Here is a 15,293-nt window from a genome sequence, read left to right on the forward strand (position 1 = left end):
CCAGTATAATCATACAGAGACAGACCTGGCTATCAATCTTGTTGCAGTCGTGGTGATGTGGAAGGCTAAGAGTTAGACCCCATCTCTCTGGTTTTGTATATTTATACTCCAGCAATAGATCCAGTCCAATGATCTGGTTGGACTTTGTGGCTTTAGGGTCCAGGAGAAAGAGAATCCCCCCCACCCCCCAACACATACCTGCCAAACAGGACTACAGTATCATTGATCAGATATAGGTAATTGTGACAAGGGGGGTTTGAGCTATTTATAGAATTCAAACCACTGACTGCCTTTTGCATCGATTTGCATTTAACTGCATTATGCTAACTAATCTTTAAAATTGCCTGGTTAATCAATAAAAACGTCCCTTCATAATTCAGAGATCAAAAGGATTCAAAATCCACAATTGCCTGAAACATCTGCAAAGACATTGGCCATTTCTAAAATCCCCCTTTCACCAATTATATATTTGCCCAGAAGGATTTACCCATTTTAGAATGCAAACCAAAGAGAAAATGTACATGCTCCCAGCAAAGCTCTTTTGTGTAAAAAGAACATATCAAAACATCTATTTTTCACAATACCCACTTCAAGAACTCTCAAATCCCCTTTAATCTTCATCATCTATGTAGCATGAAATTATATTCTCTGGACAAGCTGAAAGCACTAGAAGTCACATGTATTATCAGGATGTTTGCACTGTGCACTGGTTAGTTAGTAGTCAGAAGCACAGCCTCATTAAGCCAGCAATGCTAAATAGCTGCATGAAAGCATTTCAAAATGTTTCCACATGGGATATACCAGTGCTGGAATTTTTCGTCATTTCACTTCTTTAGAAAGGAATGTGAAAAGAACACTGTCAGGGAGACGGAAAACCGTAAGACTTTTCGAATCTTTAACTGGAAGGCTTTGTAGAGAATGGCAGCTGCCAGTCAAATAGCAAACCTCTCGTTCTTCCAACTTGACTTGACAGAACAATCTTGATGTTTAACAAACTTTGCATTCGTCCTGAGTGCCAGAAACAATTTAGTTATGCAATAAGCTGTGGTATTTATACACTGCAAAATATTGCAAAGAGGTCAGAAAAATACACCGTCAGCGGCCAGGAAAACATCATCCATAACATTTCTATTTCTTAAAGTAATTATTATAATCAGTCAGAAATAAACATAGGCATAAACACAACTATCATTTTACATGATTTAGTCAAGGTGTCAGGGAAAATGATCTTTTAAATAAAAATTTAGAGTACCCAATTTATTTTATCCAAATAAAGGGCAATTTAGCGTGGCCAATCCACCTAGCCTGCACATCTTTGGGTTGTGGAGGCGAAACCCACACAAACACGGGGAGGATGTGCAAACTCCACACGGACAGTGACCCAGAGCCGGGATCGAACCTGGGTCCTCAGCGCCATGAGGCAGCAGTGCTACCACTGCGTCACCGTGCTGCCCTACTCTGGAGGGGGGGAAATTATCTTGAGAAAATCCAACAAGTGCCACATCAAACTAAATAAACAAGAAAATAAATTCAAGAAAGTGTTTTTCTCCGACAAGTTTACATTAAAGCCAAATATTTAACCTCTGCCAAGCATAATTTGGTGGCACAGGAAGAATAAACCCTGCATTATAAGAACAAAAAAATGATCAAACTTTACCAATTTGGGATCATCAACACAGGCTTTGTGTAAAGGTTAAACGTTGCTTCCTATCAAAATGTTCCATCAGTCTTCAGACTTTGATAAGATCCCCTGGATGTGATTTGATGATTACCAGGACCACAATATTATTATTTTTTTTAAACAGAGATGAAAGGTAAAAGGAGGAAGCAGGAAGAGAAAACAGAAATAGAAGAACAGTTTCTGCAGAACATTGGATCAAGGCACCCGAGGTGAGCTAATAATAAACTGGCCGTTCAGATTCCACTTACCAGCGACGGAGCCTAAATATTCCTGGCAACTAACGTCCGGTGAATGTAGCGAAGTTAAGAAACAAACGACAAGCCACAGCATATGTCTCCTCACAGGCATGGAAGAAACCTGTAAGTTTGGATTGAAAACATGGCACATTGATGATTGAAATGGAAAGAAAAGTTATATATTTAATACCTAATATTTTAGAAAACGCCACTTCCTAACCTGATAGCACCAAAACATCCTTGTAAGGGAACTGCCTTGGAAGCAATGAGATAATCAAAAGGCTAATTAAATTAATATAGTGGCGGGACACATATTCTCATGTATTACTTGAATAAATTGTGAAGGGAGCTACGAATAAAATAACCACCAACTTCAAACACAGCTTAGAGTTAGAGGAATAATGCCCAGAATGTACAATTGCGATAAAAGTGTTCCATGCACACATAGCGACCGTTCAATAGTCACACTGGGAGAAAATATTAGGAGCATAATAAAAACAGAAAATGCTGGATAAGCTCAGCAGGTCTGGCAGCATCTGTGGAGAGAGAAACAGGGTTAATTGTCCATGTGGCCTTAACTCTGTTTCTCGCTCCACAGATCCCGCCTGACATGTTGAGTTTATCCAGAACTTTTTGTTTTTATTTAAGATTTCCAGCATCCACGGTATTTTGCTTTTATTTTAATATTGGGAGCATGTAAGCGAAGGAGGCCATCTGCTTTTCGCAGCAAACCTGAGGGTCACCACACCTCAGGTGAAGGGCAAGGTTGTGAAGGCGAGGCCTTCATGGATAACCTCAGCTGCTGCCTCATCAGGTTTACGAGTACAATGATTACATTACTAGATTAGTAATCCGGAGATTGAAATCCCACCATGGAAATTTGAGAATTTGAATTCAGTTTGTAAAAATCTGGAAATCAAAACTCGGTAACAGTAAGGTGGTCCCGCAACTGTCAAAATGTTATGATTCATTCATGTTCTTCAAGAAAGGAGATCTGACATTCTTATGTGGTTTTGTCTATTGGTGAATCCTGTCCCACATCAATGTGGTTGACCCTCTACTGCCCTTTGAAGTGTGTCATGTGAGAGTGCCTTTAAGAAATGGATGTTTAAGCAATGTACCTTTAACAGATGAAGCTGATCATATTACTGAAGTGATGTCACAGGGGGGGGGAGCTGTGCTCACTTCAACTTTTGGTTTCAGGTTGAAAAAGCAGCTTGTGTGTGTCTGTGTTTCCAGAGAGCTGCAGGAAGAAAAGCAAGGTGCTGGAGCTGAAGTCAACCAAGCTGATATATCTCCGCCATCCAACAGAAAATATATATTAACTGTGACCTGGTGTGTTACTGTTTTTAAAGGTGAAGCCTTTTGGATGTTTGAAGGAACATTTTGAGGGATTATTTAGTGTTGTATTATTTTCGGGGTTATCTTTGAAGTAAGGGGTGATAAGGGAGCCAATGTTTATTTAGAAGATTAAGTTGAGTTCATGGAATAAACATTGTTCTGTGTTAAAAACCACGTGTCCATAATTGTAATATCACACCTGGGGAACAAGCCGTGTGCTTCAAAAGCAACAATCCATTAAAGGGGGAGGTTGGTTGAACTCCGTGATACATTTTGGGGTTCTGAAAACACCTCGCCCATAACAAGTGGTCCAATACAAGAGAGAATTCAAAAACGTGAAGTCCAAGCATGTGAATGAACAGCCATTGATGGCAATGTCAAGGGAAGGAGTTTCCCAAGTGGCCAGAGTCAGGATAGCGGAGAATTCGGGAAACGTCGATGGCATGCAGGCATCTGTATTTTCATACGCAACAAGTAGGTTTTGTCATTCATAAAAGCAAAATTTGCAGCTACTGGAAATCTGGAATCAGGAGGTGAGGCAACATCTGTGAAGAGAGGAACTCGTCATCAGTTCTGTTTAACTCTGTTTCTCTCTCCACAGATGCTGCCTCACCTGCTGAGAGCTTTCTGGCAATTTCCGTTGGTATTTGTATTTTTATATTTTGCAACTACAAATTTTCCTTCCCTTGTCTCCTTGAAGGTCCTTAGCCCAATATGGCTTCAAAGAAAATTCTGGATGGATCTCTTTTACTTCAGCAAATAATTTACCGAATTGACGTTCTTAAAATAGAAGTGTGAACATGAACAAATATTTGTCACCGGCGTCCTTCCATCTACGAAAGATGATGGACACTCAGCAAGCTGTCCATATCGATTGGGGATCTTTACATGGATCGAAGACTTTCTGTATGACCGAGTAGCCGGGGCCAGGCGACCAGTCGGAGGCCCAAAGTTCCGCTTCAAGGATGCTTGTAAGTGTGACATGAAGGTCCTAAACCTCAACTAAACCTAACCTGGGAGTCACGAGCTGACAATGGAGGATAAATAAATATATTGTTCTGAATATTCTCCCCCACTGTCCTGAACGCAATGGCTCATGTTAATGTATCAAGGAGCCAGTCCTCATGTCTGATGCTAATAAATTAATAAATGAAATCAAATGATTCAACTGTGGTGAAGGGTGTATGATCATAGAACAATTAATCCTTTCCTCACCTGACAGCCACATTGATAACTATCTTGTTTTGGGGTATGCGCTCAATAGTAATTAAGAAATTTCACTGGTTCATTTTGATTTCCAATCCAATTGTGCTCAGGCCAATTATAACACGCCTGCCACAACAATAAGCGCGGCATCCACATGTGTGTTTCTAGTATAAGGTGGATATGAATGTAGTGAGATAAACTAAAAGGCAGATTACAGTCAGATAAAATGTCAGAGCCTCAGAAAAGACATTCATATTCGACAAAAACACTGACATTTTTCCTCACTGACTATTGTGTCTCCTTGAGATTGACAATTTAATACTAAATAATAAGCATAATAATATTTATAAGGCCTTGCTTGCTGAGTTTTATAACCCTACATGAGGCCCAGGGATCTGCAACCTCAGAGTCTCTGTGGCCTCACCTGGGTGCGGGGCTACCCCCTTTCCTAGGAATGCTGGGATATAAATACCCCAGCCCGGGTGTGGGCCGGGGTGGGAGACCCTTTGGAGAGTAAGGAGCGTAAACAGTAAGGAGAATAAATCTAAATAACTGTCCGTGTGGAGTTTGCGCATTCTCCCCGTGTTTGCGTGGGTTTCACCCCGACAACCCAAAGATGTGCAGGGTTGGTGGATTGGCCACGCTAAATTGCCCCTTAATTGGAAATAATGAATTGGGTACTCAAATCTTTTTTTTTAAAGTATGCCGGATGTACCCCGACTGGCCATAGGCGGTATTGGCACGTTTCCCCAAGGTATTCCAGAATGGTCTCCGTACCAACCGGGGGCCTCCGCCAAGATATCAGTGGATCCAGAGGCCCGACCTCGCTATTTTCGGGCACACCCCATTCCCTACGCTTTGAAACCGACTTTGCTCGTTCTTGGGCCTTATAAACTATTACGGGAAGTTCATCCTGGACTTGGCGACAGTGTTGGCCCCACTGCACCTGTTGTTAAAGAAGGGCCAGCGGTGGATTTGGGACCCGCTGCAGCAGAGAGCTTTCGACAAAATGAAACAACGGCTGTCATCCTCGCATCTGCTGAAACCTTTGTTGCTCACGGCGACGCCTTGCCCTTCGGAATCAGGGCTATCCTGGCCCGCAAGATGGACGATGGTATCGAGCGGCCCATCGCGTTCGCCTCGTGCACTTTGGCGGCAGCAAAGTGTAATTACGCTTAGAGAGAAAAAGGTTATGCACTTGTATTTGGCGTAAAATGGTTCCATCATTATGTCTATGGATATGTGCGGGTGGCACGGTGGCACAATGGTTAGCACGGTAGCATAGTGGTTAGCTCAATTGTTTCACAGCTCCAGGTTCCCAGGTTCGATTTCCGGCTTGGGCACTGTCTGTGCAGAGTCTGCACGTTCTCCCCGTGTGTGCGTGAGTTTCCTTCGGGTGCTCCGGTTTCCTCCCACAGTCCAAAGATGTGCAGGTTAGGTTGATTGGCCGTGCTAAATTGCCCTTTGTTTCCAAAATTGCCCTTAGTGTTGGGACGGTTGCTGGGTTATGGGGATGGGGTGGGGGGGGGTGGGCTTGGGTAGGGTGCTCTTTCCAGGAGCCGGTGCAGACTCGATGGGCCGAATGGCCTCCTTCTGCACTGTAAATTCTATGATTCTATGATTCTCACGGTGCCAAGGACCCGGGTTCAATCCCAGCCCTGGGTCACTGTCTGTGTGGAGTTTGCATATTCGCCCCGTGTCTGCATGAGTCTCACCCCCACAACCCAAAGGTGTGCAGGTTAGGTGGATTGGCCACGCTAAATTGCCCCTTAATTGTATTACGGGCCAGGGATTAGAGAACCCCAAAGTATAGCATGGAGTTCATCTGACCAACAACGTTAAATAGATTTTGGTTATGTGGAGTACAAGGGCCAACCTTATAGGTTTGGTGCAACAAAGAGCTAAAGTATGTTTAAACAAAAACAATGTTTATTCTATGAATCCAGTGAACATTTTATAAACACACAGTAAACATCTTAGCAACGATCAACTTAAATATTCCTCCAAAGAATACAGTACTCTATAAGTACCCATAATCTTTCCTAGCAAAATCCATAAGACAAAAACTCTCTTTAACACAGACATCAGGTTTAAAATTCTCTACTGAGAGCAGTTATCACTTTTAAATTAGCAAGTGATCTGAAGGCATTCTTTTCTACAGAGAGAGACCAGAGTTACACCTTGTTTGGCTGGATGCAGCTCCCAATCTGCAAAACGAAACTAAACACTAGCTGCCAGCCCAAAGCAAAAGTAAAGCAGACAGACAGCCCAGCTCCACCCACACTCAGACATCACTGCAGCTATTTGATAAACCCCATTTCTTAAATGTACATCCACACAGCTATTTGATAAACCCCATTTCTTAAATGTACATCCACACAGCTATTTGATAAACACCCATTTCTTAAAGGTACTCTCAGATGACAATTGGAAAAAAATAACTGGGTACTCTAAATTTAATTTTTAAAATGTTTATGGACCTGTATTCACAGCGTACACAGACCACAGACCTGTTTTCGGTCTTGTTGGGGTTGTTCAAAGAGGATAAGGCAATTCCCCCCCGTGCTGCTGCCCGCATCCAGTGTTGGGATCTCCTCTTGGCGGCGTATGAGTATATTTTGGAACATCGCCCAATCCCCACGCGGACGGTCTCAGCCACCTCACGCTACCCACCAGTACGCCAACGCCGACGGCATCGGACAAAGTAGTCGGGACCTTACATTTTATGGACTCTTTGGGCTGGATTCTCTGTACACCGACGCCAAAATCGCGTTCAGCGACGGGGCGGAGAATCCGTTTTGGCGCATAAAATCGAGAGCAGCGTCGGTTCTTCAATTCTTTGCCCCCGAAGATCGGCGTACCAGCGGTGGTGTACGCCGCTGAGTATCCACCGCCTCAGGCCATTGTCTGAGGCCCGCCCCACGATACCCCAACGGCGTGGGACTCGTGTGGTCCCACCGTCCGTGATCCTCGCATGTTGGCTGCGGACTTAGTCCGGGTCAGTCACAGTCGGGAGAGGGCCAATCGGCGGGCGGGGGGGCTTCATTCAGGGCTGGGGGCAATGTATGCGGGCGGTCCGGGGAGCGCGAGCGGCCGATGCAGGGTACTATTTTGGCATTCCAGGTTCACGGGCTGAGTCCATCAATGGAGCACGGCATGGCCACTGGAGGTCGCCGCCGTGCACATGCGCGGCCTCTGACCCAGTAGTGCAGGGGGGCCGTATCGGCAGCAGGAGCTGCGAGCTCCACAACAGCTGCCTGCTAGCCCCCTGAAAGGCTGTGAAACTATAGCCTTTTGACACCAGTTTTCCTGGTGTAAAAGACCACAGTTTTCACGACGGCGTGGGGACATAGTCCCAAAAACGGGAAAACCAACCCTGTATCTGTGACAGCAGCCCAAGTAAAAGCATGGACACAGACAGACCTGTTGCTGACCAGGGTCCCCCACATTGTGCTGTACGGGCCCAGCACCGTGCTCTCCCGGGGGATCTGAGGGCTTTTACCACAAAACTGGCGGATCTCAGCGTGCGGACGGCATCCTGCTGTGGGGTTCCCGAGTGGTCATCCCCGAACAGGGCCAAGAAACAATTTTGCAAGATCTCCATAGTGGACACCCGAGGGTCTCTAACATGAAAATGTTGGCCGAAAGATGTGGTGACCCAGCCCAGACGCGGATATCGAGAAGCTGACAAAACAGTGTACCCGGTGCCAGGAGCACCAAAAGCAGCTCCACTTCACCCGTGGGAATGGCTGGGCACCCATGGTCCCACCTCCATGTAGATTCCGCGGGGCCTTTCCAGGGGGCGATGCACCTGATTATAGTAGATGCACATTCCAAATGGATGGATGTGCACCGAATGACGACAACTACATCGCGAGTCACCACCGAGCGACTCAGACAAACTTGTGCTCATGGACTCCCGGAGGTACTTGTATCAGACAATGGCACCACTTTTACAAGTTCAGAGTTCGCGGATTGTCTGAAACAAAATAGGGTCCATCATGCCTTATCACCCATCCTCAAATGGGTTGCTGGAACGTGCCATGCAGACATTCAAACTCGGGATGTGAATACAGACCTCGGGTTCCCCAGAAATCTGCCTGGCCTGTTTCTTGTTCTTCTATAGAACCACACCCCACGCTATCACCAGGGTGATGCTGCAGAACTTTTGATGGGACGTTGCTTGTGCACATGATTGAGCCCCGTTTCGCCGGACATTGGGGATAGGATCCGGAATTTTGCAGACGGGCGTTATGGATTCCAGAAACGATAATAAAAAGGTCCGGGCCCGTCTCGTATACGAATACAAGGTAAAGGCACCAACCCACACATGGAACATCTGCGAAGCCGGGTGGAACAGGTGCCCGAGGACCGACCCAGACCAGTGGTGCTCCTCCCCTCCCAGAAGAGATGCCGGTGATGCCCAACGAGGCAGCTGAACTTTGTGACTCCGAAATGCGGGAGGCCGACCAATCCGAGCAGGAGTCGGACAAGGAATTTCTGCCCACGGAGGTCGACGCAGATCGGGGGGGTGACCGCTGAGCAAAGGGGCAGAGCAACCTCCCAGACGTTCGACCAGGAAGCGACGCTGCCCAATCCGCTATGCCCCTCTGGACCCAGAGTGGCAAACGCTGGATAGACAACCCCGGGCGAAGGAGGCAAAGGATTTTCCCCCTCCTGTCGAAATGGATGATGTATCGGACTTGGCTGGGGTAGGGGAGAGGGGTGTTCTACCCCTAGGAAGCCCGGGGATCTGCAATCTCAGAGACCCTGTGGCCTCACCAAGTTCAATTTATGCAGATGAGTGGGGGGGACGGCTACCCCCCTTTTCCAAGGACTGCTGGGACATAGGTACCCCGGCTCTGATGTGGGCCGGGCGCGGGGGAGCCTTCGGGAAGTAGGAGGTGTAAATAGTAAGGAGAATAAATGGAAACTTTTCCACAGTCATCGTTTCTGAGTCATCGCTTGCCTGACAATTACGCGGAGAATGCACAAGCGTATTTCACATAGGCCTGTTACAGCCAATAGACAGAAGGGGCTTTCATGGTAGCTGCATTCCGTTAGGGGTCAAAGGTTACTATGTAAACCGTCTGCTGGACCCAGTCTCCTCTAAGATATCCAAATCCTTTTATTGTTAATTGATCATTTAATGCTGAATTTACAGTAGTGAGCTTGTGGGCATTAAAAAAAAAAGTGTATTTTTGTCTGAGGTAATGTGACATTTTTATGAGACATATAAAGCTGATTTTCAGTTATTACTTTGATGAGATGCTCCTCAAATTATAATAATTGGTGTGAATTTATAGACTAAACCTCTTAGAATATCTTGGATTGATAAGAAATCACATGGCATTCTTTTCACTATGATCTCCTCCACCTGAAGACATAAAAGAGCAATCATTTGGGGTTAGATTTATACCACTTCCAGCATAAAGTGGTCGTGACATAGATTGCAGAGTTAAAGAATGTAAGGACTAAGAACAGGAATAAACCACACAGCCCCTTGAGCCCACTCCACTATTCAGTACACCATGGCTCATCCTCAACTTCAATTCTACTTTCCCATCCAATAATTATCCCTCACTTCCCTCGAGTTCAAAAATCTGTCAATTTCAGCCTTGGATGTAGTCAACAGCTGAGCATCCACTTCCTTCTGGGATACAGAATTCCAAAAATTCACAACCATTTGAGTGAAGAAATCACTTCTCATCTCAATCCAAAATGGTTGTCCCCTTATTCTACCAATGTGATCCCTAGATCTAGACTCTCCAGGCAGGGGAAACACCCTCTCAGCATCCACTATCAAGCTCTCTTGGAAGCAAACTGTTGAGGAAAGAAAAGTGAAACACAAATGCATAAAATGCATTAAAATATGTCCCATTTTGAAAGCTAAAGACCTGTGAACTTTCTGAAATAGCTCGCAATCTGAAAAGTACAAAACTCTAACATTACTTTCATTAGTGAATGTTATTCGTTGAAAATGTCATCCGATCAAACTTTTAAGCATCACCCGTAAATTAAAATCTATTTTCAACGTACCACATGAATGTGAGATAATTTTACAGATTCAAAATGTAGCAAAGTGAATCTTTGTCATCTAACAAGTTTACTCAATTATATTTCTCGGATAAACATTTCACATGAAGGGTGGACTTATCTACAAGGGGCGAGAAAGGATGTTTCTTAGCATCGCCCAGCCTGTCTTATTTGCTTTGATTGTTCACTCTGCCATGTGAAACAAACAAAACGTTATCCCACTGTGAATAAATGCAGCCTCTCTTTTATGCTCTGCTAACTCAGTAACAGCTGTATTTTAAATGATTATGTTTTCTACCCTATTTGATGTGGCATTTTTAAATAAAAAACACATGCATAAATATTACCAACTCAAAGTAAACTACATTGAATGTATCTTGGGAGATGTTGCAAGAAAAATCTCAAATGATACAATCATCTCCTAATGAATCTCAGACAACCTCCATGGCGCGGGCATGTTTCCTAAAAGAAATACATCAAAAATGGATACAATGGGACAAATGGATCTGTTCTTGACCCTCAGCATGTTGGACTGCCTGGGTTTCAGCGAGGAAAATTAGAGGGGTATGGGTGCACACGTAGACAATCTGAACAATTCCCCTAACCCCTGCCTTCATTCCTTTTGTGAATCTAAACAGCCTATTCATTTTCCACAACATTTTAATGTTGTGGAAATACAATTTCTTTTGACAATGAGGAACAATGCACCAAGTTGCACCCAACAGTTATAAGACAGGTTCATGCTCCGTAAATAGTGAAAACACCTTTATTGGGTCTTTGCCATGCCTACTAAAACATTGCAACATTACAAATGTACGTACAACTAATGTCATTTCAGAAAACCTGCATCTTCTGCTTTTAAAATTCAGTTGGGATTGATCAAAACTTAATTGTCAACTTTCAAAATGAAAACACTGTGGTTTATTACATATAAAACATGGGTTTAAAGTATCAAAATGCCTCAATCCTATTTAACTTAGGCGACTGCAAAGTTTTAAAAGATTTGCCATATAGTTGAGCTATTGAGGGCTGCAGCAAGAAGTCAATTTGATCCTGAATCGCCACTAGTTTAAATGATAAAACCCAATAGTGCGTTGTCCTTGGGCTCAATGTATTTACACTGATCATCGGTGATAATAAAATACTAATCCTTTCTCTTGTTACTTTAGAAACTGGTGTTCCCCATCTTTGGGTAGGGAGTCAAAATCATTGCCTGGAAACTTGTTTTTTCCATTTAAAAACTGTGCATCATTTTAGCCACTCTCCTGTTGATTTCCAATTATCTCTGCTTTCAATTCAGGTTCAAGAAGCACCCCCCCCCCCCCCCCCCCCCGGCAAATCATCCCGCAACGAGGATTTGACCTAACCTCGGTTGTTACACATCAAAACTGGGGCTTTGTTTTTAAAGGTGTTTTCACTATTTAGGGAGCATGAACCGGTCTTATAACTGTTGGGTGCAACTTGGTAACATTTTTTTTTTAAAGTGCCTCACTGTTCCTCATTGTCAAAAGAAATTAATTAAAATGTTGTGTTTCAACAGGAGAGTGGCTAAAAAGATACACAGTTTTTAAATGGAATAAACAAGTGACCAGGCGATGAGTTTGACTCCCGACCTAAAGGTGAGGATCACCAATTTCTAAATACCATTTACTGTATTTACTCCCATATTTGAAAAACAAACTAAAGTGCAGCTGGGCATAACAGGAGCACAGTGCATTATAAGAATGAACTGGGTTCCCACTAACCAGCATTATAATAAGTTATTTTTGTGACTTATATGTATCAACATTCCCCTTACCTCCACTCTTGTAGCTGCCATTACTTTGGTCCACACACTAAAACACCTCCACTACACACTGGCTTCCAGATAACTTCAAGCTCAAAAGCTCTCATTCATAATGGAGCATAGTGGTTGATTTGTCAGATCTCTTTCCTCAGAACCATCCGACAGCCAGGTCTCATATGGCAGGCTTCTTCACTGCAAGTTTCATCTGCCCCTGTGTAATTTCACACAGGCTCGTCTGAGGGCCATCTGGTTGAGGTGTGAAATACTCGAGTTCTCCAACGCAAACATTCAGTGTAGATCATTCTTTAAACTTCCCCTCTGAGACTAGTTACTTGTGGCCATGACGTGGCACATTTCCTGCTGCCATTGTCCATCCCTAAAAGTATTGAAGATTTCAAGTATCTTTTTGATCAAACAATACTGCCCACCTCAAAGGCCACCCTCTTGTTGACCAGCACCGCCACTCCCATCGACTTCATGTCCAACCCCGAGTGGAACATCTGTCCCACCCAGCCCTTCCTCAGCCTCATCTGGTCCTCCAGCTTCAGCTGCATCTCCTGAAGAAACACTATGTCCTTCTGTGTTGGTACCTGGGACTTCGATGTTGTGGCCATATCGGAGACATGGATAGAGCAGGGACAGGAATGGTTGTTGCAGGTGCCGGGGTTTAGATAATTCAGTAAGCTCAGGGAAGGTGGTAAAAGAGGGGGGGTGGGGGTGGCATTGTTAATCAAGGACAGTGTTACGGTGGCAGAAAGGACGTTTGATGAGGACTCGTCTACTGAGGTGGTATGGGCTGAGGTTAGAAACAGGAAAGGAGAGGTAACCCTGTTAGGGGTTTTCTATAGGCCTCCGAAAAGTTCCATAGATATAGAGGAAAAGATTGCAAAGATGATTCCGGATAGGAGCGAAAGCAACAGGGTAGTTGTTATGGGGGACTTTAACTTTCCAAATATTGACTGGAAACGCTATAGTTCGGGTACTTTAGATGGGTCCGTTTTTGTCCAATGTGTGCAGGAGGGTTTCCTGACACAGTATGTAGATAGGCCAACGAGAGGCGAGGCCATATTGGATTTGGTACTGGGTAATGAACAAGGACAGGTGTTAGATTTGGAGGTAGGTGAGCACTTTGGTGATGGTGACCACAATTCGATTACGTTTACTTTAGTGATGGAAAGGGATAGTTATATACCGCAGGGCAAGAGTTATATCTGGGGGAAAGGCAATTATGATGCGATGAGGCATGACTTAGGATACATCGGATGGAGAGGAAAACTGCAGGAGATGGGCACAATGGAAATGTGAAGCTTGTTCAAGGATCAGCTACTGCGTGTCCTTGATAAGTATGTACCTGTCAGGCAGGGAGGAAGTGGTCGAGCAAGGGAACCGTGGTTTACTAAAGCAGTCGAAACACTTGTCAAGAGGAAGAAGGAGGCTTATGTAAAGATGAGACATGAAGGTTCAGTTAGGGCGCTCGAGAGTTACAAGTTAGCTAGGAAGGACCTAAAGAGAGAGCTAAGAAGAGCCAGGAGGGGACATGAGAAGTCTTTGGCAGGTAGGATCAAGGATAACCCTAAAGCTTTCTATAGATATGTGAGGAATAAACAAATGACTAGGGTAAGAGTAGGGCCAGTCAAGGACAGCAGTGGGAAGTTGTGCTTGGAGTCCGAGGAGATAGGAGAGGTGCTAAATGAATATTTTTCATCAGTATTCACACAGGAAAAAGACAATGTTGTCGAGGAGAATACTGAGATTCAGGCGACTAGACTAGAAGGGCTTGAAGTTCATAAAGAGGAGGTGTTAGCAATTCTGGAAAGTGTGAAAATAGATAAGTCCCCTGGGCCGGATTGGATTTATCCTAGGATTCTCTGGGAAGCTAGGGAGGAGATTGCTGAGCCTTTGGCTTTGATCTTTAAGTCATCTTTGTCTACAGGAATAGTGCCAGAAGACTGGAGGATAGCAAATGTTGTCCCCATTATATACAAACTACTGGAACGATGAAACAGGATAACAGAACAGATCAAAGAGCCAACATTGTAAAACTCATAAGTCAAGCCTCTGAGGTGGGCGACGAATTCTGGTTGACCGCCTCAAGGGTGGGTCAGGAGCCACCGGCTGAGGAACGGGCTGGGCCATGGCAGAGTGAGGAGGATGCAGAGTATTCGGAATCTCCACATAGTCCAGGTTGGGGACAACAGGAGGGCGTGGCACCGGTGGAGGATCATGTAGCGAGCGTGGAACGAGACGAAGGGCACGCCGATTGCGGCGGCGAATGGAACCATCTGGCAGACGAACCAGGAACGAGCGGGGAGACACCTGCCGAAGAACGACAGCATTTGCAGACCAGCCACCCTCCGGAAGATGGATGCGGATGTTGTCATCCGGCGCCAGAGCAGGGAGATCAGTCACCCGAGCTTCATGCGCCGCCTTGTGTTGTGCACGAGACTGTTGCATCCGCTGAATGACCGGAACGTGGTCGAGGTCTGGGACATGAATGGACGGCACCGTGGTCCTGAGGGTGCGACCCATGAGCAGCTGGGCTGGCGACAGGCCCGTGGAGAGTGGGGCCGAACGATAGGCCAGCAAGGTGAGGTAGAAGTCAGATCCTGCATCGGCAGCCTTGCAGAGGAGCCGTTTGACGATATGGACACCCTTTTCCGCTTTGCCATTGGATTGGGGGTGCAGGGGACTGGATGTCACATGCACAAAGTTGTACCTGTTGGCAAAGTTGGACCATTCCTGGCTCACGAAGCAGGAGTCATTGTCCGACATCCCAGTGAGTGGGATGCCGTGACGAGCAAAGGTCTCCTTGCAGGCACGGATGACCGCCAATGATATGATGTTGTGCAGGCCTACGACCTCCGGGTAGGTCGAAAAATAGTCTACAATCAGAACATAGTTCCTGCCGAGCGCATGGAACAGGTCAACGCCTACCTTAGACCAAGGGGACGTGACCAACTCATGAAATGAAATGAAATGAAAATCACTTATTGTCACAAGTAGGCTT

General features: G+C 45.1%; 1 protein-coding gene across 3 annotated transcripts in view; it reads right to left on the reverse strand.

Annotated features, from left to right (window-relative positions):
- LOC140385154 (uncharacterized) overlaps window positions 1-12,481 on the reverse strand; it is a 94,235-nt gene extending 81,754 nt beyond the window's left edge. For all 3 annotated transcript variants that reach the window (XM_072467009.1, XM_072467007.1, XM_072467008.1), the window contains exons 1-2: window positions 12,299-12,481; window positions 1,930-2,038 (exon numbers count right to left, since the gene is read on the reverse strand). In XM_072467009.1, the coding sequence (XP_072323110.1) occupies window positions 1,930-2,038; window positions 12,299-12,319 (130 nt within the window). In that variant the 5' untranslated portion in view covers window positions 12,320-12,481. The remainder of the gene's footprint in view (window positions 1-1,929; window positions 2,039-12,298) is intronic.
- Between the last annotated feature and the right edge of the window lie 2,812 nt (window positions 12,482-15,293).

This window comes from Scyliorhinus torazame, chromosome 11, assembly GCF_047496885.1.
Source record: "Scyliorhinus torazame isolate Kashiwa2021f chromosome 11, sScyTor2.1, whole genome shotgun sequence".
Taxonomy (NCBI): Eukaryota; Metazoa; Chordata; class Chondrichthyes; order Carcharhiniformes; family Scyliorhinidae; genus Scyliorhinus; species Scyliorhinus torazame.